The 25,636-nt window shown below is 49.5% G+C and overlaps 1 protein-coding gene across 2 annotated transcripts in view; it reads right to left on the reverse strand.

Annotated features, from left to right (window-relative positions):
• The window catches only part of LOC110521126 (kinesin-like protein KIF3B), a 40,951-nt gene that overhangs the window by 9,552 nt on the left and 5,763 nt on the right, over window positions 1-25,636 (reverse strand). Inside the window, exons 2-5 of one of the 2 annotated variants that reach the window (XM_090233365.1) lie at window positions 8,557-8,658; window positions 4,046-4,168; window positions 1,299-1,417; window positions 498-614 (exon numbers count right to left, since the gene is read on the reverse strand). In XM_090233365.1, the coding sequence (XP_090089491.1) occupies window positions 498-614; window positions 1,299-1,417; window positions 4,046-4,168; window positions 8,557-8,658 (461 nt within the window). Of the gene's footprint in view, window positions 1-491; window positions 615-1,298; window positions 1,418-4,045; window positions 4,169-8,556; window positions 8,659-25,636 lie in introns of both variants that reach the window. The other variant, XM_090233364.1, reaches the window with a different exon arrangement.

Below are 25,636 nucleotides of genomic sequence, written 5' to 3' on the forward strand. Positions count from 1 at the left end.
TACTAAAGATACAGACACTACAGATACAGACACTACAGATAGAGACACTACAGATACTACAGATACTAAAGATACAGACACTACAGATATAGACACTACAGATACTACAGATACTAAAGATAGACACTACAGATACAGACACTACAGATACAGATACAGACACTACAGATACAGATACAGACACTACAGATACAGATACAGACACTACAGATACAGACACTACAGATACAGACACTACAGATACAGACACTACAGATACAGACACTACAGATACAGACACTACAGATACAGACACTACAGATACAGATACAGACACTACAGATAGACACTACAGATAGATACTACAGATACAGATACTAAAGATACAGACACTACAGATACAGACACTACAGATACTAAAGATACAGACACTACAGATACAGATACAGACACTACAGATACAGACACTACAGATACAGATACTAAAGATACAGATACAGACACACACCCACCCTGACCTCTCTGCAGGGACGAGGGGTGTGAACTTCCACTGGTCCTCCTCAGGGTCAAAGGTCAGTCTGTTCATGATCTTATTCTTCTCCTCCGGAGGAATGAAGTTCTCTATGATCAGATACCTACACACACACACACATTAATACACATACACACACACATTAATACACACACACACACATTAATACACACACACACACACACACACATTAATACACACACACACATTAATACACACACACACACACACACATTAATACACACACACACACACATTAATACACACACACACACACACACACACACACACACACACACACACATTAATACACACACACACACATTAATACACACACACATTAATACACACACACACACACACACACACACACACACACATTAATATACACACACACACACTAATATACACACACATACATTAATATACACACACATTAATACACACACACACACACACACACACATTAATACACACACACACACACACACACACACTAATACACACACACACACACATTAATACACACACACATGAATATACACACATACACAAGCACACACACGCACGCACACACATTAATACACACACACACACACACATATTAATACACACACACACGAAAGATAATATAATATACTGAATATGTGGCTCAATTGCTGACTGTACTCACATCGTGTGTGTGTGTGTGTGTGTGTGTATTAATGCGTATGTGTGTGTGTGTGTGTGTGTGTGTGTGTGTGTATATTAATGTGTGTGTGTGTGTGTGTGTGTGTGTTGTACTTACTTGAACTTGAGTTCTCTGGTGAGTTGGTTCTGCGTCTGCTCCAGCTCCTGTCGACTCCTGACATGCTCATCATTAACATCCTGGATCTCAGCCTTCACACACTGTAGCTTAGCATAGAGCTACAACCAGTAGAACAGACACACTGCAGCTTAGCATAGAGCTACAACCAGTAGAACAGACACACTGCAGCTTAACATAGAGCTACAACCAGTAGAACAGACATACTGCAGCTTACCATAGAGCTACAACCAGTAGAACAGTCATACTGCAGCTTAGCATAGAGCTACAACACAGTAGAACAGACACACTGCAGCTTAGCATAGAGCTACAACACAGTAGATCTCTGTCCATTCCCCCAGCAGTCTCCCACCCTCTCATTGGTCCAGTAGAGAGGTCGTAGGTCATCATGCGGTGTCGGAACACGGGCCAGGTTAGCGTAAGGGTTCATGGATTAATGTTTATTTCAAGTTCAGTAGTCATGTGACCTGCAGTCAGGATGTGTGATGTCATATCTTGGATGTGAGTACCTTTAACCAGCATGCTAACAGCTAACTGATGTTATCCCACAGATATGGATAGAGTCCTTTAGCGGCCAAAAGCCAGTTTTAGCATGGGCAGCACCATTGAGGACTTTCACCATTTTGAAGTAGTCAACTGGGTGGAACTTTCTATGGGTTAAGGAAGTATCACATGAATCCGTCATGGTATGATGATGATCAGTGGTCTAAGGCACTGCATTGCAGTGTGGCCTGGGGTTTGATCCAAGGCTGTGTCACAACCGGTCGTGACCGGGAGTCCCATAGGGTGGCACACAATTGGCCCAGTGTTGTCCGGGTTTGGCCGGCGGGGCTTTACTTGGCTATTCTAAGGTATCTTAGTCACTTAATAATGTTAACATATCTTGCATTACTCATCTCATATGTATATACTGTATTTTATACTATTCTACTGTATCTTAGTCCGTTCCGCTCTGACATCGCTCGTCTATACGTACAGTTGAAGTCGGAAGTTTACATACAACAAACAATTCCCTGTCTTAGATCAGTTAGGATCACCACTTTATTTTAAGAATGTGAAATGTCAGAATAATAGTAGAGATAATGATTTATTTAAGCTTTTATTTATTTCATCACATTCCCAGTGGGTCAGAAGTATTTGGTAGCATTGCCTTTAAATTGTTTAACTTGGGTCAAACGTGTCAGGTAGCCTTCCACAAGCTTCCCACAATAAGTTGGTTGAATTTTGGCCCATTCCTCCTGACAGAGCTGGTGTAACTGAGTCAGGTTTGTAGGCCTCACACACGCTTTTTCAGTTCTGCCCACAAATGTTCTATAGGATTGAGGTCAGGGCTTTGTGATGGCCACTCCAATACCTTGACTTTGTTGTCCTTAAGCCATTTTGCCACAACTTTGGAAGTATGCTTGGGGTCATTGTCCATTTGGAAGACCCATTTGCGACCAAGCTTTAACTTCCTGACTGATGTCTTGAGATGTTGCTTCAATATATCCACATAATTTTCCTGCTCATGATGCCATCTATTTTTTGAAGTGCACCAGTCCCTCCTGCAGCAAAGCACCCCCACAACATGATGCTGTTACCCCCGAGCTTCACTATTGGGATGGTGTTCTTCGGCTTGCAAGCCTCCCCCTTTTCCCTCCAAACATAACGATCATCATTATGGCCAAACAGTTCAATTTTTGTTTAATCAGACCAGAGGACATTTCTTCAAAAAGTACAATCTTTGTCCCATGTGCAGTTGCAAACCGTAGTCTGGCTTTTTTATGGCGGTTTTGGAGCAGTGGCTTCTTCCTTGCTGAGCGGCCTTTCAGATTATGTCGATACAGGACTCGTTTTACTGAGGATATAGATACTTTTGTACCGGTTTCCTCCAGCATCTTCACAAGGTCCTTTGCTGTTGTTCTGGGATTGATTTGCACTTTTCGCACCAAAGTACGTTCATCTCTAGGAGACAGAACGCGTCTCCATCCTGAGCGGTATGACGGTGCGTGGTCCCATGGTGTTTATACAATTATTTTTCTGAGATCTTGGCTGATTTCTGTTGATTTTCCCATGATGTCAAGCAAAGAGGCACTAAGTTTGAAGGTAGGCCTTTAAAAACATCCACAGGTACACTTCCAATTGACTCAAATGATGTCAATTAGCCTATTCGAAGCTTCTAAAGCAATGACATAATTTTCTAGAATTTTCCAAGCTGTTTAAAGGCACAGATAACTTAGTGTATGTAAACTTCTGACCCACTGGAATTGTGATACAGTGAATTATAAGTGAAATAATCTGTCTGTAAACAAATGTTTGGAAAAATTACTTGTGTCATGTACAAAGTAGATGTCCTAACCCGACTTGCCAAAACTATAGTATATTGTTAACAAGAAATGTATGGAGTGGTTGAAAAACAACATGAGTGTATGTAAACTTCCAACTTCCAACTTCAACTGTATGTAGTCTTAATTCATTCCTACTTAGATTTGGGTGTATTGGGTATATGTTTTGTAATTTGTTAGATATTACTGTGCTGTCGGAGCTATAAGTACTTCGCTACACCCTCAAAAACACCTGCTAATCACGTAAGTGACCAATAACATTTGATGTGATTAGTGACGTGCACATGGGTGCGTGTGACATGTGTGTATATCACTTTCCTTTGCTTTTATTGAGACACTTCAACAACTATACAGTTAATGAGAAACAATACCTTTGTGTGTCTCACCTTCGTGTGTGTGTTTTACCTTTTTTAGTTTCTTGGTCTTGGCCTCCACTTCCTGTTGCAGGGAGGAGAATGTTTCTTTGAGTTCTAGAGTCTCTTCATCCTGAACCATCACCTGCTGCTCAATCTCCCTCTCTCTACGACTCTACAATACAAACACAACTTTATTAACACTACAATACAAACACAACTTTATTAACACTACAATACAAACACAACTTTATTTAGATGTCATTCTCTCTAGAACTGTAGACCATAAACATAATATGTAATAACATGTCTGTAAAGAGAATTGCAGTGGTACCGAACCCTGCGTGATGCCTCCACACAGCAGTGGTACCAGCACTAAACCCTGGGTGACACATGTAGGTATTACAGACTCTGTCAGGGAGAGGTTGAAAATGTCAGTGAAGACATTTGCCAGTTGGTCTGTGCATGCTCTGAGTGCACGTCCTGGTAATCTATCTGGCCTTGTGAATGTTGACCTGTTTAAAGGTCTTGCTCACATTGGCTATGGAGAGCGTGATCACACAGTCGTCCGGAACAGCTGGTGCACTCATGCATGTTTCAGTGTTGCTGTAACGGCTTTCTTCTATCTCCTCCTCGGACGAGGAGGTGTAGCAAGGATCGGACCAAAATGCAGCGTGGTTATTGCAATCCATGTTTATTTAATAATAAAGAAACACGAACTTTACAAAAACAATAAACATAATGTGAAAACCGAAACAGCCTAAACTGGTGCAAACTAACACAGAGGACACTAAGGACAATCACCCACGAAACACCCAAAGAATATGGCTGCCTAAATATGGTTCCCAATCAGAGACAACGATAAACACCTGCCTCTGATTGAGAACCACTTCAGACAGCCATAGACTTCACTAGAACACCCCACTAAGCTACAAACCCAACACACCACATACAAAAACCCATGCCACACCCTGGCCTGACCAAATAAATGAAAATAAACACAAAATACTTCGACCAGGGCATGACAGTTGCTTGCCTCGAAGCGAAGGCATTTAGCTCATCTGGTAGGCTCGTATCACGGTGCAGTTCGCGTCTGGGTTTCCCTTCATAGTCTGTAATAGTTTTCAAGCCCTGCCACATCCGACGAGCGTCAGAGCTAGTGTAGTAGGATTCAATCTTAGTCCTGTATTGACACATTGCATGTTTGATGGTTCATCTGAGGGCATAGCGGGATTTTTTATAAGCGTCTGGATTAGTGTCCCGCTGTTTGAAAGCGGCAGCTCTAGCCTTTAGCTCGGTGTGGATGTTGTCTGTAATTCATGGCTTCTGGTTGGGAAATGTACGTGGGGTCACAGTGGGGACGTCGTCGTCGATGCACTAAGTGATTAAGCTAATGACTGAGGTGCTGTACCCCCTCAATGCCATTGGATGAATCCCAGAACATATTCCAGTCTGTGATAGCAAAACAGTCCTGTAGCTTAGCATCCGCTTCATCTGACCACTTCTGTATTGATTATTATTGATATTAGCGAGTCACTGGTACTTTCTGCTTTAGTTTTTGAATTATATTTGCCAAATGGAGGGCAAGAGAGCTTTGTATGACTCTCTGTGTGGAGTAAAGGTGGTCTAGAGTTTATTTCCTCTGGTTGCACATGACATGCTGGTAGAAATGAGGTCAAACGGATTTAAGTTTGCCTGCATTAAAGTCCCCGGCCACTAGGAGTGCCGCCTCTGGATGAAACCTGCTGCTGGCAGGAACTAATGGGGATCCATAATAAACCCCAGGAAGAGTAGCTGCTGCCTTGGCAGGAACTAATGGGGATCCATAATAAACCCCAGGAAGAGTAGCTGCTGCCTTGGCAGGAACTAATGGGGATCCATAATGAACCCCAGGAAGAATAGCTGCTGCCTTGGCAGGAACTAATGGGGATCCATAATAAACCCCAGGAAGAGTAGCTGCTGCCTTGACAGGAACTAATGGGGACCCATAATAAACCACAGGAAGAGTAGCTGCTGCCTTGGCAGGAACTAATGGGGATCAATAATAAACCCCAGGAAGAGTAGCTGCTGCCTTGGCAGGACCTCTAGGGGATCCATAATAAACCCCAGGAAGAGTAGCTGCTGCCTTGGCAGAAACTAATGGGGATCCATAATGAACCCCTGGAAGAGTAGCTGCTGCCTTAGCAGGAACTAATGGGATCCATAATAAACCCCAGGAAGAGTAGCTGCTGCCTTGGCAGGAACTAATGGGGATCCATAATAAACCCCAGGAAGAGTAGCTGCTGCCTTGGCAGGAACTGATGGGGATCCATAATAAACCCCAGGAAGAGTAGCTGCTGCCTTGACAGGAACTAATGGGGATCCTTAATAAACCACAGGAAGAGTAGCTGCTGCCTTAGCAGGAACTAATGGGGATCCATAATAAACCCCAGGAAGAGTAGCTGCTGCCTTGGTAAGAACTAATGGTGATCCATAATGAACCCCTGGAAGAGTAGCTGCTGCCTTTGCAGGAACTAATGGGGATCCATAATAAACCCCAGGAAGAGTAGCTGCTGCCTTGACAGGAACTAATGGGGATCCATAATAAATCCCAGGAAGAGTAGCTGCTGCCTTGGCAGGAACTCTAGGTGCTCCATAATAAACCCCAGGAAGAGTAGCTGCTGCCGTGACAGGAACTAATGGGGATCCATAATAAACCCCAGGAAGAGTAGCTGCTGCCTTGGCAGGAACTAATGGGGATCCATAATAAACCCCAGGAAGAGTAGCTGCTGCCTTGGCAGGAACTAAAGGGGATCCAAAATGAACCCCAGGAAGTGTAGCTGCTGCCTTGGCAGGAACTAATCGGGACCCATAATAAACCCCAGGAAGAGTAGATGCTGCCTTGGCAGGAACTAATGGGGATCCATAATAAACCCCAGGAAGAGTAGCTGCTGCCTTGGCAGGAACTAATGGGGATCTATAATAAACCCCAGGAAGAGTAGCTGCTGCCTTGGCAGAAACTAATGAGGATCCATAATAAACCCCAGGAAGAGTAGCTGCTGCCTTGGCAGGAACTAATGGGGATCCATAATAAACCCCAGGAAGAGTAGCTGCTGCCTTGGCAGGAACTAATGGGGATCCATAATAAACCCCAGGAAGAGTAGCTGCTGCCTTGGCAGGAACTAATGGGGATCTATAATAAACCCCAGGAAGAGTAGCTGCTGCCTTGGCAGAAACTAATGGGGATCCATAATAAACCCCAGGAAGAGTAGCTGCTGCCTTGGCAGGAACTAATGGGGATCCATAATGAGCCCCTGGAAGAGTAGCTGCTGCCTTGGCAGGAACTAATAGGGATCCATAATAAACCACAGGGAGAGTAGCTGCTGCCTTGACAGGAACTAATGGGGATCCATAATAAACCCCAGGAAGAGTAGCTGCTGCCTTGGCAGGAACTAATGGGGATCCATAATAAACCCCAGGAAGAGTAGCTGCTGCCTTGGCAGGAACTAATGGGGATCCATAATAAACCCCAGGAAGAGTAGCTGCTGCCTTGGCAGGAACTAATGGGGATCTATAATAAACCCCAGGAAGAGTAGCTGCTGCCTTGGCAGAAACTAATGGGGATCCATAATAAACCCCAGGAAGAGTAGCTGCTGCCTTGGCAGGAACTAATGGGGATCCATAATGAGCCCCTGGAAGAGTAGCTGCTGCCTTGGCAGGAACTAATAGGGATCCATAATAAACCACAGGGAGAGTAGCTGCTGCCTTGGCAGGAACTAATGGGGATCCATAATGAACCCCTGGAAGAGTAGCTGCTGCCTTGCCAGGAACTAATAGGGATCCATAATAAACCACAGGAAGAGTAGCTGCTGCCTGGGCAGAAACTAATGGGGATCCATAATAAACCCCAGGAAGAGTAGCTGCTGCCTTGGCAGGAACTAATGGGGATCCATAATAAACCCCAGGAAGAGTAGCTGCTGCCTTGGCAGGAACTAATGGGGATCCATAATAAACCCCAGGAAGAGAAGCTGCTGCCTTGGCAGGAACTAATGGGGACCCATAATAAATCCCAGGAAGAGTAGCTGCTGCCTTGGCAGGAACTAATGGGGATCCATAATAAACCCCAGGAAGAGTAGCTGCTGCCTTGGCAGGAACTAATGGGGATCCATAATAAACCCCAGGAAGAGAAGCTGCTGCCTTGGCAGGAACTAATGGGGATCCATAAAAAAACCCAGGAAGATAAGCTGCTGCCTTGGCAGGAACTTATGGGGATCCATAATAAACCCAAGGAAGAGAAGCTGCTGCCTTGGCAGGAACTAATGGGGATCCATAATAAACCCCAGGAAGCGTAGCTAATTAATACTAATTGGTCTATACAAATAGACAAAGAAGATAAGGGTGACAAACCAGAAGAATAAAAAAAACAACTACACAAATTGTCCTTTAAGGCAATTATTTGTGGTTGTGTGTGTGTGTGTATATTAATGTGTGTATATTAATGTGTGTGTATGTGTGTATATTAATGTGTGTGTATGTGTGTGTGTGTGTGTGTGTGTGTATATATTAATGTGTGTGTGTCTGTACCTGCTCAGCGATCTCTTGTCTGCGTATCTCCAGGGTCTTCTGCTGTTCGTTGGTGTGATCCATGATGTTCTTCCCTCCAACCAGCAGCTTGCTCTCCATCGCCTAGCAACCACAACACACACACACACACACCATCAGCTTCCGACACACACACACACACACACACACACACACACACACACACACACACACACACACACACACACAGATACTGTACCGAGCAGTTGTTATGAAACGCTCTTTGTTTTGTGTTGCAATTTATATGTGTGTGTGTGTGTGTGTTCCAGTTTCCTTAGTTCATTCCTGAGAGTGAGAGGAGAAAAGAGAGAGGGAGGGAAAAGAGAGAGGGAGGGAACGTGAGAGAGAGGGAGGGAACGTGAGAGAGAGGGAGGGAACGTGAGAGAGAGGGTGGGAACGTGAGAGAGAGGGTGGGAACGTGAGAGAGAGGGAGGGAATGTGAGAGAGAGGGAGGGAATGTGAGAGAGAGGGAGGGAATGTGAGAGAGAGGGAGGGAAAGTGAGAGAGGGAGGGAACGTGAGAGAGAGGGAGGGAAAGCAAGAGATGGATGGAAAGAGAGGGATGTAAAAGAGAGAAATGGAGGGAAAAGAGAGAGGGAGGGAAAGAGAGCTAGAGGGTAAAGAGGGGAGGAAAAGAGAGAGGGAGGTAAAAGAGAGGGAGGGAGGGAAAGAGAGAGGGAGGAGATGAGAGAAGGAGGGAAAGAGAGAGGGAGGAGAAGAGAGAGGGAGGGGGTTAAGGGTTATACCTATCCAGACAGGTTAAGGGTTAAGGGTTATACCTACCCAGACTGGTTAAGGGTTATACCTATCCAGACAGGTTAAGGGTTATACCTATCCAGGCAGGTTAAGGGTTATACCTATCCAGACAGGTTAAGGGTTATACCTATCCAGACAGGTTAAGGGTTATACCTATCCAGACAGGTTAAGGGTTAAGGGTTATACCTATCCAGACAGGTTAAGGGTTAAGGGTTATACCTATCCAGACAGGTTAAGGGATATACCTAGCCATACAGCTTAAGGGTTATACCTATCCAGGCAGGTTAAGGGTTATACCTATCCATACAGCTTAAGGGTTATACCTATCCAGACAGGTTGAGGGTTATATCTATCCAGACAGGTTAAGGGTTATACCTATCCAGACAGGTTAAGGGTTATACCTATCCAGACTGTTACGGTGCGTGAATGAGGACCCAAAAGCGAATTAACTTAAACAGAGCTTCTTTAATTACCAAACATAGGTAGGCTCAGACGGACCGGCAGATTCCGACAGGACAAGACAAGGTTACAGCAAACATGACGACAGTCTGGTTCAGGCATGAAACACAACAAACAAGAATCCGACAAGGACAGGAACAAAAACAGAGAGAGATATAGGGGACTAATCAGAGGGAAAAAGGGAACAGGTGGGAAAAGGGGTGACGAGGTGGTTAGGAGGAGACAAGGCACAGCTGGGGGAAAGAGGGGGAGAAAAGGTAACCTAACAACGACCAGCAGAGGGAGACAGGGTGAAGGGAAAGGACAGAGACAAGACACAACATGACAGTACATGACAGTACCCCCCCACTCACCGAGCGCCTCCTGGCGCACTCGAGGAGGAAACCTGGCGGCAACGGAGGAAATCCTCGATCAGCGCACGGTCCAGCACGTCCCGAGAGGGAACCCAACTCCTCTCCTCAGGACCGTACCCCTCCCAATCTACGAGGTACTGGTGACCACGGCCCGAGGACGCATGTCCAAAATTCTACGGACCCTGTAGATGGGTGCGCCCTCGACAAGGATGGGGGGGGGGGGGGGAAGACGAGCGGGGGCGCGAAGGACGGGCTTGATGCAGGAGACATGGAAGACCGGGTGGACGCGACGAAGGTATCGCGGAAGAAGAAGTCGAACTGCGACAGGATTAAAGACCCGAGAAATACGGAACGGACCAATGAACCGCGGGGTCAACTTGCGAGAAGCCGTCTTAAGGGGAAGGTTCTGAGTGGAGAGCCAAACTCTCTGACCGCGACAATATCTAGGACTCTTAGTTCTACGCTTATTAGCAGCCCTCACAGTCTGCGTCCTATAACGGCAAAGTGCAGACCTGACACTCTTCCAGGTGCGCTCGCAACGTTGGACAAAAGCCTGAGCGGAGGGGACGCTGGACTCGGCGAACTGAGATGAGAACAGCGGAGGCTGGTACCCGAGGCTACTCTGAAAAGGAGATAGCCCGGTCGCAGACGAAGGAAGCGAGTTGTGGGCGTATTCTGCCCAGGGGAGCTGTTCTGACCAAGACGCAGGGTTACGAAAAGAAAGACTGCGTAAGATGCGACCAATAGTCTGATTGGCCCGTTCTGCTTGACCGTTAGACTGGGGGTGAAAGCCGGAAGAGAGACTGACGGAAGCCCCAATCAAACGGCAAAACTCCCTCCAAAATTGAGACGTGAATTGCGGACCTCTGTCCGAAACGACGTCTGACGGAAGGCCATGAATTCTGAAAACATTCTCGATGATGATTTGTGCCGTCTCTTTAGCAGAAGGAAGCTTAGCAAGGGGAATGAAATGAGCCGCCTTAGAGAACCTATCGACAACCGTAAGAATAACAGTCTTCCCCTCTGACGAAGGCAGTCCGGTGACAAAATCTAAGGCGATGTGAGACCACGGTCGAGAGGGAATAGGAAGCGGCCTGAGACGGCCGGCAGGAGGAGAGTTACCGGACTTAGTCTGCGCGCAGACCGAACAAGCAGCCACGAAACGACGCGTGTCATGCTCCCGGGTGGGCCACCAAAAACGCTGGCGAATGGAAGCAAGCGTACCCCGAACGCCAGGGTGGCCGGCTAACTTGGCAGAGTGAGCCCACTGAAGAACGGCCAGACGAGTAGGAACGGGAACGAAAAGAAGGTTCCTAGGACAAGCGCGCGGCGACGGAGTGTGAGTGAGCGCTTGTTTTACCTGCCTCTCAATTCCCCAGACAGTCAACCCGACAACACGCCCCTCAGGGAGAATCCCCTCGGGGTCAGTGGAGGCTACTGAAGAACTGAAGAGACGAGACAAAGCATCAGGCTTGGTGTTCTTAGAGCCCGGACGATAAGAAATCACGAACTCGAAACGAGCGAAAAACAGCGCCCAACGCGCCTGACGCGCATTAAGTCGTTTGGCAGAACGGAAGTACTCAAGGTTCCTATGGTCAGTCCAAACGACAAAAGGAACGGTCGCCCCCTCCAACCACTGTCGCCATTCGCCTAGGGCTAACCGGATGGCGAGCAGTTCGCGGTTACCCACATCATAGTTACGTTCCGACGGCGACAGGCGATGAGAAAAATACGCGCATGGGTGGACCTTGTCGTCAGAGAGGGAGCGCTGAGAAAGAATGGCTCCCACGCCCACCTCTGACGCGTCAACCTCGACAACGAACTGTCTAGAGACGTCAGGTGTAACAAGGATAGGAGCGGATGTAAAACGATTCTTGAGGAGATCAAAAGCTCCCTGGGCGGAAACGGACCACTTAAAGCACGTCTTGACAGAAGTAAGGGCTGTGAGAGGAGCTGCCACCTGACCGAAATTACGGATGAAACGACGATAGAAGTTCGCGAAGCCGAGAAAGCGCTGCAGCTCGACGCGTGACTTAGGGACGGGCCAATCAATGACAGCTTGGACCTTAGCGGGATCCATCTTAATGCCTTCAGCGGAAATAACAGAACCGAGAAATGTGACGGAGGAGGCATGAAAAGTGCACTTCTCAGCCTTCACAAAAAGACAATTCTCTAAAAGGCGCTGGAGGACACGTCGAACGTGCTGAACATGAATCTGGAGTGACGGTGAAAAAATCAGGATATCGTCAAGGTAAACGAAAACAAAGATGTTCAGCATGTCTCTCAGGACATCATTGACTAATGCCTGAAAGACAGCTGGAGCGTTAGCGAGGCCGAAAGGAAGAACCCGGTATTCAAAGTGCCCTAACGGAGTGTTAAACGCCGTCTTCCACTCGTCCCCCTCCCTGATGCGCACGAGATGGTAAGCGTTACGAAGGTCCAACTTAGTGAAAAACCTGGCTCCCTGCAGGATCTCGAAGGCTGAAGACATAAGAGGAAGCGGATAACGATTCTTCACTGTTATGTCATTCAGCCCTCGATAATCTATGCAGGGGCGCAGAGACCCGTCCTTCTTCTTGACAAAAAAAAACCCCGCTCCGGCGGGAGAGGAGGAGGGGACTATGGTACCGGCGTCAAGAGCTACAGACAAATAATCTTCGAGAGCCTTACGTTCGGGAGCCGACAGAGAGTATAGTCTACCCCGGGGGGGGGGGTGGTTCCCGGAAGGAGATCAATACTACAATCATACGACCGGTGTGGAGGAAGAGAGGTGGCCCTGGACCGACTGAACACCGTGCGCAGATCGTGATATTCCTCCGGCACCCCTGTCAAATCACCAGGCTCCTCCTGTGAAGAAGAGACAGAGGAAACAGGAGGGATAGCAGACATTAAACATTTCACATGACAAGAGACGTTCCAGGAGAGGATAGAATTACTAGACCAATTAATGGAAGGATTATGACAAACTAGCCAGGGATGGCCCAAAACAACAGGTGTAAAAGGTGAACGAAAAATTAAAAAAGAAATGGTTTCACTATGATTACCAGAAACAGTGAGGGTTAAAGGTAGCGTCTCACGCTGAATCCTGGGGAGAGGACTACCATCCAGGGCGAACAAGGCCGTGGGCTCCTTTAACTGTCTGAGAGGAATGTCATGTTCCCGAGCCCAGGTCTCGTCCATAAAACAGCCCTCCGCCCCAGAGTCTATTAAGGCACTGCAGGAAGCTGACGAACCGGTCCAGCGTAGATGGACCGACAAGGTAGTGCAGGATCTTGAAGGAGAGACAGGAGTAGTAGCGCTCACCAGTAGCCCTCCGCTTACTGACGAGCTCTGGCCTTTTACTGGACATGAAGTGACAAAATGACCAGCGGAACCGCAATAGAGACAGAGGCGGTTGGTGATTCTCCGTTCCCTCTCCTTAGTCGAGATGCGGATACCTCCCAGCTGCATGGGCTCAGCACCCGAGCCGGCAGAGGAAGATGGTAGTGATGCGGAGAGGGGGGCGACGGAGAGCGCGAGCTCCTTTCCACGAGCTCGGTGACGAAGATCAACCCGTCGCTCAATGCGAATAGCGAGTTCAATCAAGGAATCCACGCTGGAAGGAACCTCCCGGGAGAGAATCTCATCCTTTACCTCTGCGCGGAGACCCTCCAGAAGACGAGCGAGCAAGGCCGGCTCGTTCCAGCCACTGGAGACAGCAAGAGTGCGAAACTCAATAGAGTAGTCTGTTATGGATCGATTGCCTTGACATAGGGAAGACAGGGCCCTGGAAGCCTCCTCCCCAAAAACAGATTGATCAAAAACCCGTATCATCTCCTCCTTAAAGTCCTGATACTGGTTAGTACACTCAGCCCTTGCCTCCCAGATTGCCGTGCCCCACTCACGAGCCCGTCCAATAAGGAGAGATATGACGTAGGCGACACGAGCAGTGCTCCTGGAGTAAGTGTTGGGCTGGAGAGAAAACACAATATCACACTGGGTGAGGAACGAGCGGCATTCAGTGGGCTCCCCAGAGTAACACGGCGGGTTATTGATTCTGGGCTCCGGAGATTCGAAAGCCCTGGAAGTGGCCGGTGGATCGAGGCGGAGATGGTGAACCTGTTCTGTGAGGTTGGAGACTTGGGTGGCCAGGGTCTCAACAGCATGTCGAGCAGCAGACACTTCCTGCTCGTGTCTGCCTAGCATCGCTCCCTGGATCCCGACGGCTGAGTGGAGAGGATCCGAAGTCGCTGGGTCCATTCTTGGTCGGATTCTTCTGTTACGGTGCGTGAATGAGGACCCAAAAGCGAATTAACTTAAACAGAGCTTCTTTAATTACCAAACATAGGTAGGCTCAGACGGACCGGCAGATTCCGACAGGACAAGACAAGGTTACAGCAAACATGACGACAGTCTGGTTCAGGCATGAAACACAACAAACAAGAATCCGACAAGGACAGGAACAAAAACAGAGAGAGATATAGGGGACTAATCAGAGGGAAAAAGGGAACAGGTGGGAAAAGGGGTGACGAGGTGGTTAGGAGGAGACAAGGCACAGCTGGGGGAAAGAGGGGGAGAAAAGGTAACCTAACAACGACCAGCAGAGGGAGACAGGGTGAAGGGAAAGGACAGAGACAAGACACAACATGACAGTACATGACACAGACAGGTTAAGGGTTATACCTATCCAGACAGGTTAAGGGTTATACCTATCCAGACAGGTTAAGGGTTATACCTATCCAGACAGGTTAAGGGTTATACCTATCCAGACAGGTTAAGGGTTATACCTATCCAGACAGGTTAAGGGTTATACCTATCCAGACAGGTTAAGGGTTATACCTATCCAGGCAGGTTAAGGGTTAAGGGTTATACCTATCCAGACAGGTTAAGGGTTAAGGGTTATACCTATCCAGACAGGTTAAGGGTTAAGGGTTATATGTCATGTTGTGTCTTGTTTCTGTCCTTTCCCTTCACCCTGTCTCCCTCTGCTGGTTGTTATTAGGTTACCTTTTCTCCCCCTCTTTCCCCCAGCTGTTCCTTGTCTCCTCCTAACTACCTCGTCACCCCTTTTCCCACCTGTTCCCTTTTTCCCTCTGATTAGTCCTCTATATCTCTCTCTGTTTTTGTTCCTGTCTTTGTCGGATTCTTGTTTGTGTTTTTCATGCCTGAACCAGACTATCGTCATGTTTGCTGCAACCTTGTCCTGTCCTGTCGGAATCTGCCGGTCCATCTGAGCCTACCTATGTTTTGTTATTAAAGAAGTTCTGTTTACGTTAATTCGCTTTTGGGTCCTCATTCACGCACCGTAACAGAAGAATCCGACCAAGAATGGACCCAGCGACTTCGGATCCTCTCCACTCAGCCGTCGAGATCCAGGGAGCGATGCTAGGCAGACACGAGCAGGAATTGTCTGCTGCTCGACATGCCGTTGAGACCCTGGCCACCCAAGTCTCCAACCTCACAGAACAGGTTCACCATCTCCGCCTCGATCCACCGGCCACTTCCAGGGCTTTCGAATCTCCGGAGCCCAGAATCAATAACCCGCCGTGTTACTCTGGGGAGCCCACTGAATGCCGCTCGTTCCTCACCCAGTGTGATATTGTGTTTTCTCTCCAGCCCAACACTTACTCCAGGAGCACTGCTCGTGTCGCCTACGTCATATCTCTCCTTACTGGACGGGCTCGTGAGTGGGGCACGGCAATCTGGGAGGCAAGGGCTGAGTGTACTAACCAGTATCAGGACTTTAAGGAGGAGATGATACGGGTTTTTGATCGATCTGTTTTTGGGGAGGAGGCTTCCAGGGCCCTGTCTTCCCTATGTCAAGGTAATCGATCCATAACAGACTACTCTATTGAGTTTCGCACTCTTGCTGCCTCCAGTGGCTGGAACGAGCCGGCTTTGCTCGCTCGTTTTCTGGAGGGTCTCCGCGCAGAGGTAAAGGATGAGATTCTCTCCCGGGAGGTTCCTTCCAGCGTGGATTCCTTGATTGAACTCGCTATTCGCATTGAGCGACGGGTTGATCTTCGTCACCGAGCTCGTGGAAAGGAGCTCGCGTTCTCCGTTGCCCCCTCTCCGCATCACTACCATCTTCCTCTGCCGGCTCGGGTGCTGAGCCTATGCAGCTGGGAGGTATCCGCATCTCGACTGAGGAGAGGGAACGGAGAATCACCAACCGCCTCTGTCTCTATTGCGGTTCTGCTGGTCATTTTGTCACTTCATGTCCAGTAAAAGCCAGAGCTCATCAGTAAGCGGAGGGCTACTGGTGAGCGCTACTACTCCTGTCTCTCCTTCAAGATCCTGCACTACCTTGTCGGTCCATCTACGCTGGACCGGTTCGTCAGCTTCCTGCAGTGCCTTAATAGACTCTGGGGCGGAGGGCTGTTTTATGGACGAGACCTGGGCTCGGGAACATGACATTCCTCTCAGACAGTTAAGGGAGTCCACGGCCTTGTTCGCCCTGGATGGTAGTCCTTTCCCCAGGATTCAGCGTGAGACGCTACCTTTAACCCTCACTGTTTCTGGTAATCATAGCGAAACCATTTCTTTTTTAATTTTTCGTTCACCTTTTACACCTGTTGTTTTGGGCCATCCCTGGCTAGTTTGTCATAATCCTTCCATTAATTGGTCTAGTAATTCTATCCTCTCCTGGAACGTCTCTTGTCATGTGAAATGTTTAATGTCTGCTATCCCTCCTGTTTCCTCTGTCTCTTCTTCACAGGAGGAGCCTGGTGATTTGACAGGGGTGCCGGAGGAATATCACGATCTGCGCACGGTGTTCAGTCGGTCCAGGGCCACCTCTCTTCCCCCACACCGGTCGTATGATTGTAGTATTGATCTCCTTCCGGGAACCACTCCCCCCCGGGGTAGACTATACTCTCTGTCGGCTCCCGAACGTAAGGCTCTCGAAGATTATTTGTCTGTAGCTCTTGCCGCCGGTACCATAGTCCCCTCCTCCTCTCCCGCCGGAGCGGGGTTTTTTTTTGTTAAGAAGAGGGACGGGTCCCTGCGCCCCTGCATAGATTATTGAGGGCTGAATGACATAACAGTGAAGAATCGTTATCCGCTTCCTCTTATGTCTTCAGCCTTCGAGATCCTGCAGGGAGCCAGGTTTTTCACTAAGTTGGACCTTCGTAACGCTTACCATCTCGTGCGCATCAAGGAGGGGGACGAGTGGAAGACGGCGTTTAACACTCCGTTAGGGCACTTTGAATACCGGGTTCTTCCTTTCGGCCTCGCTAACGCTCCAGCTGTCTTTCAGGCATTAGTCAATGATGTCCTGAGAGACATGCTGAACATCTTTGTTTTCGTTTACCTTGACGATATCCTGATTTTTTCACCGTCACTCCAGATTCATGTTCAGCACGTTCGACGTGTCCTCCAGCGCCTTTTAGAGAATTGTCATTTTGTGAAGGCTGAGAAGTGCTCTTTTCATGCCTCCTCCGTCACATTTCTCGGTTCTGTTATTTCCGCTGAAGGCATTAAGATGGATCCCGCTAAGGTCCAAGCTGTCATTGATTGGCCCGTCCCTAAGTCACGCGTCGAGCTGCAGCGCTTTCTCGGCTTCGCGAACTTCTATCATCGTTTCATCCGTAATTTCGGTCAGGTGGCAGCTCCTCTCACAGCCCTTACTTCTGTCAAGACGTGCTTTAAGTGGTCCGTTTCCGCCCAGGGAGCTTTTGATCTCCTCAAGAATCGTTTTACATCCGCACCTATCCTTGTTACACCTGACGTCACTAGACAGTTCGTTGTCGAGGTTGACGCGTCAGAGGTGGGCGTGGGAGCCATTCTTTCTCAGCGCTCCCTCTCTGACGACAAGGTCCACCCTTGCGCGTATTTTTCTCATCGCCTGTCGCCGTCGGAACGTAACTATGATGTGGGAAACCGCGAACTGCTCGCCATCCGCTTAGCCCTAGGCGAATGGCGACAGTGGTTGGAGGGGGCGACCGGTCCTTTTGTCGTTTGGACTGACCATAGGAACCTTGAGTACATCCGTTCTGCCAAACGACTTAATGCGCGTCAGGCGCGCTGGGCGCTGTTTTTCGCTCGTTTCGAGTTCGTGATTTCTTATCGTCCGGGCTCTAAGAACACCAAGCCTGATGCTTTATCTCGTCTCTTCAGTTCTTCAGTAGCCTCCACTGACCCCGAGGGGATTCTCCCTGAGGGGCGTGTTGTCGGGTTGACTGTCTGGGGAATTGAGAGGCAGGTAAAGCAAGCACTCACTCAAACTCCGTCGCCGCGCGCTTGTCCTAGGAACCTTCTTTTCGTTCCCGTTCCTACTCGTCTGGCCGTTCTTCAGTGGGCTCACTCTGCCAAGTTAGCCGGCCATCCTGGCGTTCGGGGTACGCTTGCTTCCATTCGCCAGCGTTTTTGGTGGCCCACCCGGGAGCATGACACGCGTCGCTTCGTGGCTGCTTGTTCGGTCTGCGCGCAGACTAAGTCCGGTAACTCCCCTCCTGCCGGCCGTCTCAGGCCGCTTCCCATTCCCTCTTGACCGTGGTCTCACATCGCCTTAGATTTTGTCACCGGACTGCCTTCGTCAGCGGGGAAGACTGTTATTCTTACGGTTGTCGACAGGTTCTCTAAGGCGGCTCATTTTATTCCCCTTGCTAAGCTTCCTTCTGCTAAAGAGACGGCACAAATCATCATCGAGAATGTTTTCAGAATTCATGGCCTTCCGTCAGACGTCGTTTCGGACAGAGGTCCGCAATTCACGTCTCAATTTTGGAGGGAGTTTTGCCGTTTGATTGGGGCTTCCGTCAGTCTCTCTTCCGGCTTTCACCCCCAGTCTAACGGTCAAGCAGAACGGGCCAATCAGACTATTGGTCGCATCTTACGCAGTCTTTCTTTTCGCAACCCTGCGTCTTGGTCAGAACAGCTCCCCTGGGCAGAATATGCCCACAACTCGCTTCCTTCGTCTGCGACCGGGCTATCTCCTTTTCAGAGTAGCCTCGGGTACCAGCCTCCGCTGTTCTCATCTCAGTTCGCCGAGTCCAGCGTCCCCTCCGCTCAGGCTTTTGTCCAACGTTGCGAGCGCACCTGGAAGAGGGTCAGGTCTGCACTTTGCCGTTATAGGGCGCAGACTGTGAGAGCTGCTAATAAGCGTAGAACTAAGAGTCCTAGATATTGTCGCGGTCAGAGAATTTGGCTCTCCACTCAGAACCTTCCCCTTAAGACTGCTTCTCGCAAGTTGACCCCGCGGTTCATTGGTCCGTTCCGTATTTCTCGGATCATTAATCCTGTCACAGTGCGACTTCTTCTTCCGCGATATCTTCGTCGCGTCCACCCGGTCTTCCATGTCTCCTGTGTCAAGCCCGTTCTTCGCGCCCCCGCTCGTCTTCCCCCCCCCCCATCCTTGTCGAGGGCGCACCCATCTACAGGGTCCGTAGGATTTTGGACATGCGTCCTTGGGGCCGTGGTCATCAGTACCTAGTAGATTGGGAGGGGTACGGTCCTGAGGAGAGGAGTTGGGTTCCCTCTCGGGACGTGCTGGACCGTGCGCTGATCGATGATTTCCTCCGTTGCCGCCAGGTTTCCTCCTCGAGTGCGCCAGGAGGCGCTCGGTGAGTGGGGGGGTACTGTCATGTATTGTCATGTTGTGTCTTGTTTCTGTCCTTTCCCTTCACCCTGTCTCCCTCTGCTGGTCGTTATTAGGTTACCTTTTCTCCCCCTCTTTCCCCCAGCTGTTCCTTGTCTCCTCCTAACTACCTCGTCACCCCTTTTCCCACCTGTTCCCTTTTTCCCTCTGATTAGTCCTCTATATCTCTCTCTGTTTTTGTTCCTGTCTTTGTCGGATTCTTGTTTGTGTTTTTCATGCCTGAACCAGACTATCGTCATGTTTGCTGCAACCTTGTCCTGTCCTGTCGGAATCTGCTGGTCCATCTGAGCCTACCTATGTTTTGTTATTAAAGAAGTTCTGTTTACGTTAATTCGCTTTTGGGTCCTCATTCACGCACCGTAACATTATACCTATCCAGACAGGTTAAGGGTTATACCTATCCAGACAGGTTAAGGGTTATACCCATCCAGACAGGTTAAGGGTTAAGGGTTATACCTATCCAGACAGGTTAAGGGTTATACCTACCCAGACAGGTTAAGGGTTAAAGGTTATACCTATCCAGACAGGTTAAGGGTTACACCTACCCAGACAGGTTAAGAGTTAAGGGTTATACCTATCCAGACAGGTTAACTAGCTAGTAGCCAGTTAGCCACTGCTCGCGGTCATCACCTTTAACTCGGACACCAGCCAGCCTCAGCTTGGTCAATACCTGCCAGTCTGCACAGCACGATATCAACCCAGAGCATATCAGACTGCTTTTCTCTACCACATCTCCGGATTCCTACTGCAAGCTCTGGACCATTACACCTTTCCAGAAATAAGTCTCTCACCATTGCCGCTTGTTAATGACACCCCTTCGCCCCCAGCTGTGCCCTGGACACCATATGTGAATTGATTGCTCCCCATCTATCTTCAGAGTTCGAACTGTTAGGTGACCTAAACTGGGATATGCTTAATAACACCCCGGCCATCCTACAATCTAAGCTTGATGCCCTCAATCTCACAAAAATTATCAAGGAATCTACCAGGTACAACCCTAAATCCATAAACATGGGCACCCTCATAGATGTCATCCTAGCCAACTTGCCCTCTAAATACACCTCTGCTGTCTTCAACCAGGATCTCAGCGATCAAAGGACCAAACCTCATCACTGTCAAATGCTCCCTTAAACACTCCAGGGAGCAGGCCTTTCTAATCGACCTGTCCGGGGTATCCTGGAAGGATATTGACCTCATCCCGTCGGTAGATGATGCCTGGTCTTTCTTTAAAAGTGCCTTCCTAACCATCTTAAATAAGCATGCCCCATTCAAAAAATGTAGAACTAGGAATTGATATAGTCCTTGGTTCACTCCAGGCCTAACTTGACCAGCACAAAAACATCCTGTGGAGTTCTGCATTAGCATCGAATAGTCCCCGCGATATGCAACTTTTCAGGAACCAATATAGTCAGGAACCAATATACACAGTCAGTTAGGAAAGCTAAGGCTAGCTTTTTCAAACATAAATTTGCATCCTGTAGCACTAATTCCTAAACGTTTTTGTTACGGTGAGTGAATGAGGACCCAAAAGCGAATCAACTTAAACAGAGTTCTTTAATGACGAACACACGTGGGCTCAGATGGACAGGTAGATTCCGACAGGACAGGACAAGGTTGCAGCACACACGATGATAGTCTGGTTCAGGCATGAGACACACAAACAAACAAGAATCCGACAAGGACAGGAGCAGAAACAGAGGGAGATATAGGGACCTAATCAGAGGGAAAAAGGGAACAGGTGGGGAACGGGGTGAATGGGTAGTTAGGAGGAGACAGGGAACAGCTGGGGGAAAGAAGGGGAGAAAAGGTAACCTGACACGACCAGCAGAGGGAGACAGGGTGAAGGGAAAGGACAGAGACAAGACAACATGACAGTACCCCCCCACTCACCGAGCGCCTCCTGGCGCACTCGAGGAGGAAACCTGGCGGCAACGGAGGAAATCCTCGATCAGCGCACGGTCCAGCACGTCCCGAGAGGGAACCCAACTCCTCTCCTCAGGACCGTACCCCTCCCAATCAACAAGGTACTGGTGACCACGGCCCCGAGGACGCATGTCCAAAATCCTGCGGACCCTGTAGATGGGTGCGCCCTCGACAAGGATGGGGGGGGGGGGGGGAAGACGAGCGGGGGCGCGAAGAACGGGCTTAACACAGGAGACATGGAAGACCGGGTGGACGCGACGAAGGTATCGCGGAAGAAGAAGTCGAACTGCGACAGGATTAATGACCCGAGAAATACGGAACGGACCAATGAACCGCGGGGTCAACTTGCGAGAAGCCGTCTTAAGGGGAAGGTTCTGAGTGGAGAGCCAAACTCTCTGACCGCGACAATATCTAGGGCTCTTCGTTCTACGCTTATTAGCAGCTCTCACAGTCTGCGCCCTATAACGGCAAAGTGCAGACCTGACCCTCTTCCAGGTGCGCTCGCAACGTTGGACAAAAGCCTGAGCGGAGGGGACGCTGGACTCGGCGAACTGAGATGAGAACAACGGAGGCTGGTACCCGAGGCTACTCTGAAAAGGAGATAGCCCGGTTGCAGACGAAGGAAGCGAGTTGTGGGCGTATTCTGCCCAGGGGAGCTGTTCTGACCAAGACGCAGGGTTGCGAAAAGAAAGACTGCGTAAGATGCGACCAATAGTCTGATTGGCCCGTTCTGCTTGACCGTTAGACTGGGGGTGAAAGCCGGAAGAGAGACTGACGGAAGCCCCAATCAAACGGCAAAACTCCCTCCAAAATTGAGACGTGAATTGCGGACCTCTGTCCGAAACGACGTCTGACGGAAGGCCATGAATTCTGAAAACATTCTCGATGATGATTTGTGCCGTCTCTTTAGCAGAAGGAAGCTTAGCAAGGGGAATGAAATGAGCCGCCTTAGAGAACCTATCGACAACCGTAAGAATAACAGTCTTCCCCGCTGACGAAGGCAGTCCGGTGACAAAATCTAAGGCGATGTGAGACCACGGTCGAGAGGGAATGGGAAGCGGCCTGAGACGGCCGGCAGGAGGGGAGTTACCGGACTTAGTCTGCGCGCAGACCGAACAAGCAGCCACGAAACGACGCGTGTCATGCTCCCGGGTGGGCCACCAAAAACGCTGGCGAATGGAAGCAAGCGTACCCCGAACGCCAGGGTGGCCGGCTAACTTGGCAGAGTGAGCCCACTGAAGAACGGCCAGACGAGTAGGAACGGGAACGAAAAGAAGGTTCCTAGGACAAGCGCGCGGCGACGGAGTGTGAGTGAGCGCTTGCTTTACCTGCCTCTCAATTCCCCAGACAGTCAATCCGACAACACGCCCCTCAGGGAGAATCCCCTCGGGGTCAGTGGAGGCTACTGAAGAACTGAAGAGACGAGATAAAGCATCAGGCTTGGTGTTCTTAGAGCCCGGACGATAAGAAATCACGAACTCGAAACGAGCGAAAAACAGCGCCCAACGCGCCTGACGCGCATTAAGTCGTTTGGCAGAACGGATGTACTCAAGGTTCCTATGGTCAGTCCAAACGACAAAAGGAACGGTCGCCCCCTCCAACCACTGTCGCCATTCGCCTAGGGCTAACCGGATGGCGAGCAGTTCGCGGTTTCCCACATCATAGTTACGTTCCGACGGGGACAGGCGATGAGAAAAATACGCGCATGGGTGGACCTTGTCGTCAGAGAGGGAGCGCTGAGAAAGAATGGCTCCCACGCCCACCTCTGACGCGTCAACCTCGACAACGAACTGTCTAGAGACGTCAGGTGTAACAAGGATAGGAGCGGATGTAAAACGATTCTTGAGGAGATCAAAAGCTCCCTGGGCGGAAACGGACCACTTAAAGCACGTCTTGACAGAAGTAAGGGCTGTGAGAGGAGCGGCCACCTGACCGAAATTACGGATGAAACGACGATAGAAGTTCGCGAAGCCGAGAAAGCGCTGCAGCTCGACGCGTGACTTAGGGACGGGCCAATCAATGACAGCTTGGACCTTAGCGGGATCCATCTTAATGCCTTCAGCGGAAATAACAGAACCGAGAAATGTGACGGAGGAGGCATGAAAAGTGCACTTCTCAGCCTTCACAAAAAGACAATTCTCTAAAAGGCGCTGGAGGACACGTCGAACGTGCTGAACATGAATCTGGAGTGACGGTGAAAAAATCAGGATATCGTCAAGGTAAACGAAAACAAAGATGTTCAGCATGTCTCTCAGGACATCATTGACTAATGCCTGAAAGACAGCTGGAGCGTTAGCGAGGCCGAAAGGAAGAACCCGGTATTCAAAGTGCCCTAACGGAGTGTTAAACGCCGTCTTCCACTCGTCCCCCTCCCTGATGCGCACGAGATGGTAAGCGTTACGAAGGTCCAACTTAGTGAAAAACCTGGCTCCCTGCAGGATCTCGAAGGCTGAAGACATAAGAGGAAGCGGATAACGATTCTTAACTGTTATGTCATTCAGCCCTCGATAATCTATGCAGGGGCGCAGAGACCCGTCCTTCTTCTTGACAAAAAAAAACCCCGCTCCGGCGGGAGAGGAGGAGGGGACTATGGTACCGGCGTCAAGAGCTACAGACAAATAATCCTCGAGAGCCTTACGTTCGGGAGCCGACAGAGAGTATAGTCTACCCCGGGGGGGAGTGGTTCCCGGAAGGAGATCAATACTACAATCATACGACCGGTGTGGAGGAAGAGAGGTGGCCCTGGACCGACTGAACACCGTGCGCAGATCGTGATATTCCTCCGGCACCCCTGTCAAATCACCAGGCTCCTCCTGTGAAGAAGAGACAGAGGAAACAGGAGGGATAGCAGACATTAAACATTTCACATGACAAGAGACGTTCCAGGAGAGGATAGAATTACTAGACCAATTAATGGAAGGATTATGACAAACTAGCCAGGGATGGCCCAAAACAACAGGTGTAAAAGGTGAACGAAAAATCAAAAAAGAAATGGTTTCGCTATGATTACCAGAAACAGTGAGGGTTAAAGGTAGCGTCTCACGCTGAATCCTGGGGAGAGGACTACCATCCAGGGCGAACAAGGCAGTGGACTCCCTTAACTGTCTGAGAGGAATGTCATGTTCCCGAGCCCAGGTCTCGTCCATAAAACAGCCCTCCGCCCCAGAGTCTATTAAGGCACTGCAGGAAGCTGACGAACCGGTCCAGCGTAGATGGACCGACAAGGTAGTGCAGGATCTTGAAGGAGAGACAGGAGTAGTAGCGCTCACCAGTAGCCCTCCGCTTACTGATGAGCTCTGGCTTTTACTGGACATGAAGTGACAAAATGACCAGCAGAACCGCAATAGAGACAGAGGCGGTTGGTGATTCTCCGTTCCCTCTCCTTAGTCGAGATGCGGATACCTCCCAGCTGCATAGGCTCAGCTCCCGAGCCGGCAGAGGAAGATGGTAGTGATGCGGAGAGGGGGGCAACGGAGAACGCGAGCTCCTTTCCACGAGCTCGGTGACGAAGATCAACCCGTCGCTCAATGCGAATAGCGAGTTCAATCAAGGAATCCACGCTGGAAGGAACCTCCCGGGAGAGAATCTCATCCTTTACCTCTGCGCGGAGACCCTCCAGAAGACGAGCGAGCAAAGCCGGCTCGTTCCAGCCACTGGAGGCAGCAAGAGTGCGAAACTCAATAGAGTAGTCTGTTATGGATCGATTGCCTTGACATAGGGAAGACAGGGCCCTGGAAGCCTCCTCCCCAAAAACAGATCGATCAAAAACCCGTATCATCTCCTCCTTAAAGTCCTGATACTGGTTAGTACACTCAGCCCTTGCCTCCCAGATTGCCGTGCCCCACTCACGAGCCCGTCCAATAAGGAGAGATATGACGTAGGCGACACGAGCAGTGCTCCTGGAGTAAGTGTTGGGCTGGAGAGAAAACACAATATCACACTGGGTGAGGAACGAGCGGCATTCAGTGGGCTCCCCAGAGTAACACGGCGGGTTATTG

The sequence above is a fragment of the Oncorhynchus mykiss genome, chromosome 4 (genome assembly GCF_057628025.1).
Source record: "Oncorhynchus mykiss isolate SJ-2025 chromosome 4, ASM5762802v1, whole genome shotgun sequence".
Classification (NCBI taxonomy): domain Eukaryota; kingdom Metazoa; phylum Chordata; class Actinopteri; order Salmoniformes; family Salmonidae; genus Oncorhynchus; species Oncorhynchus mykiss.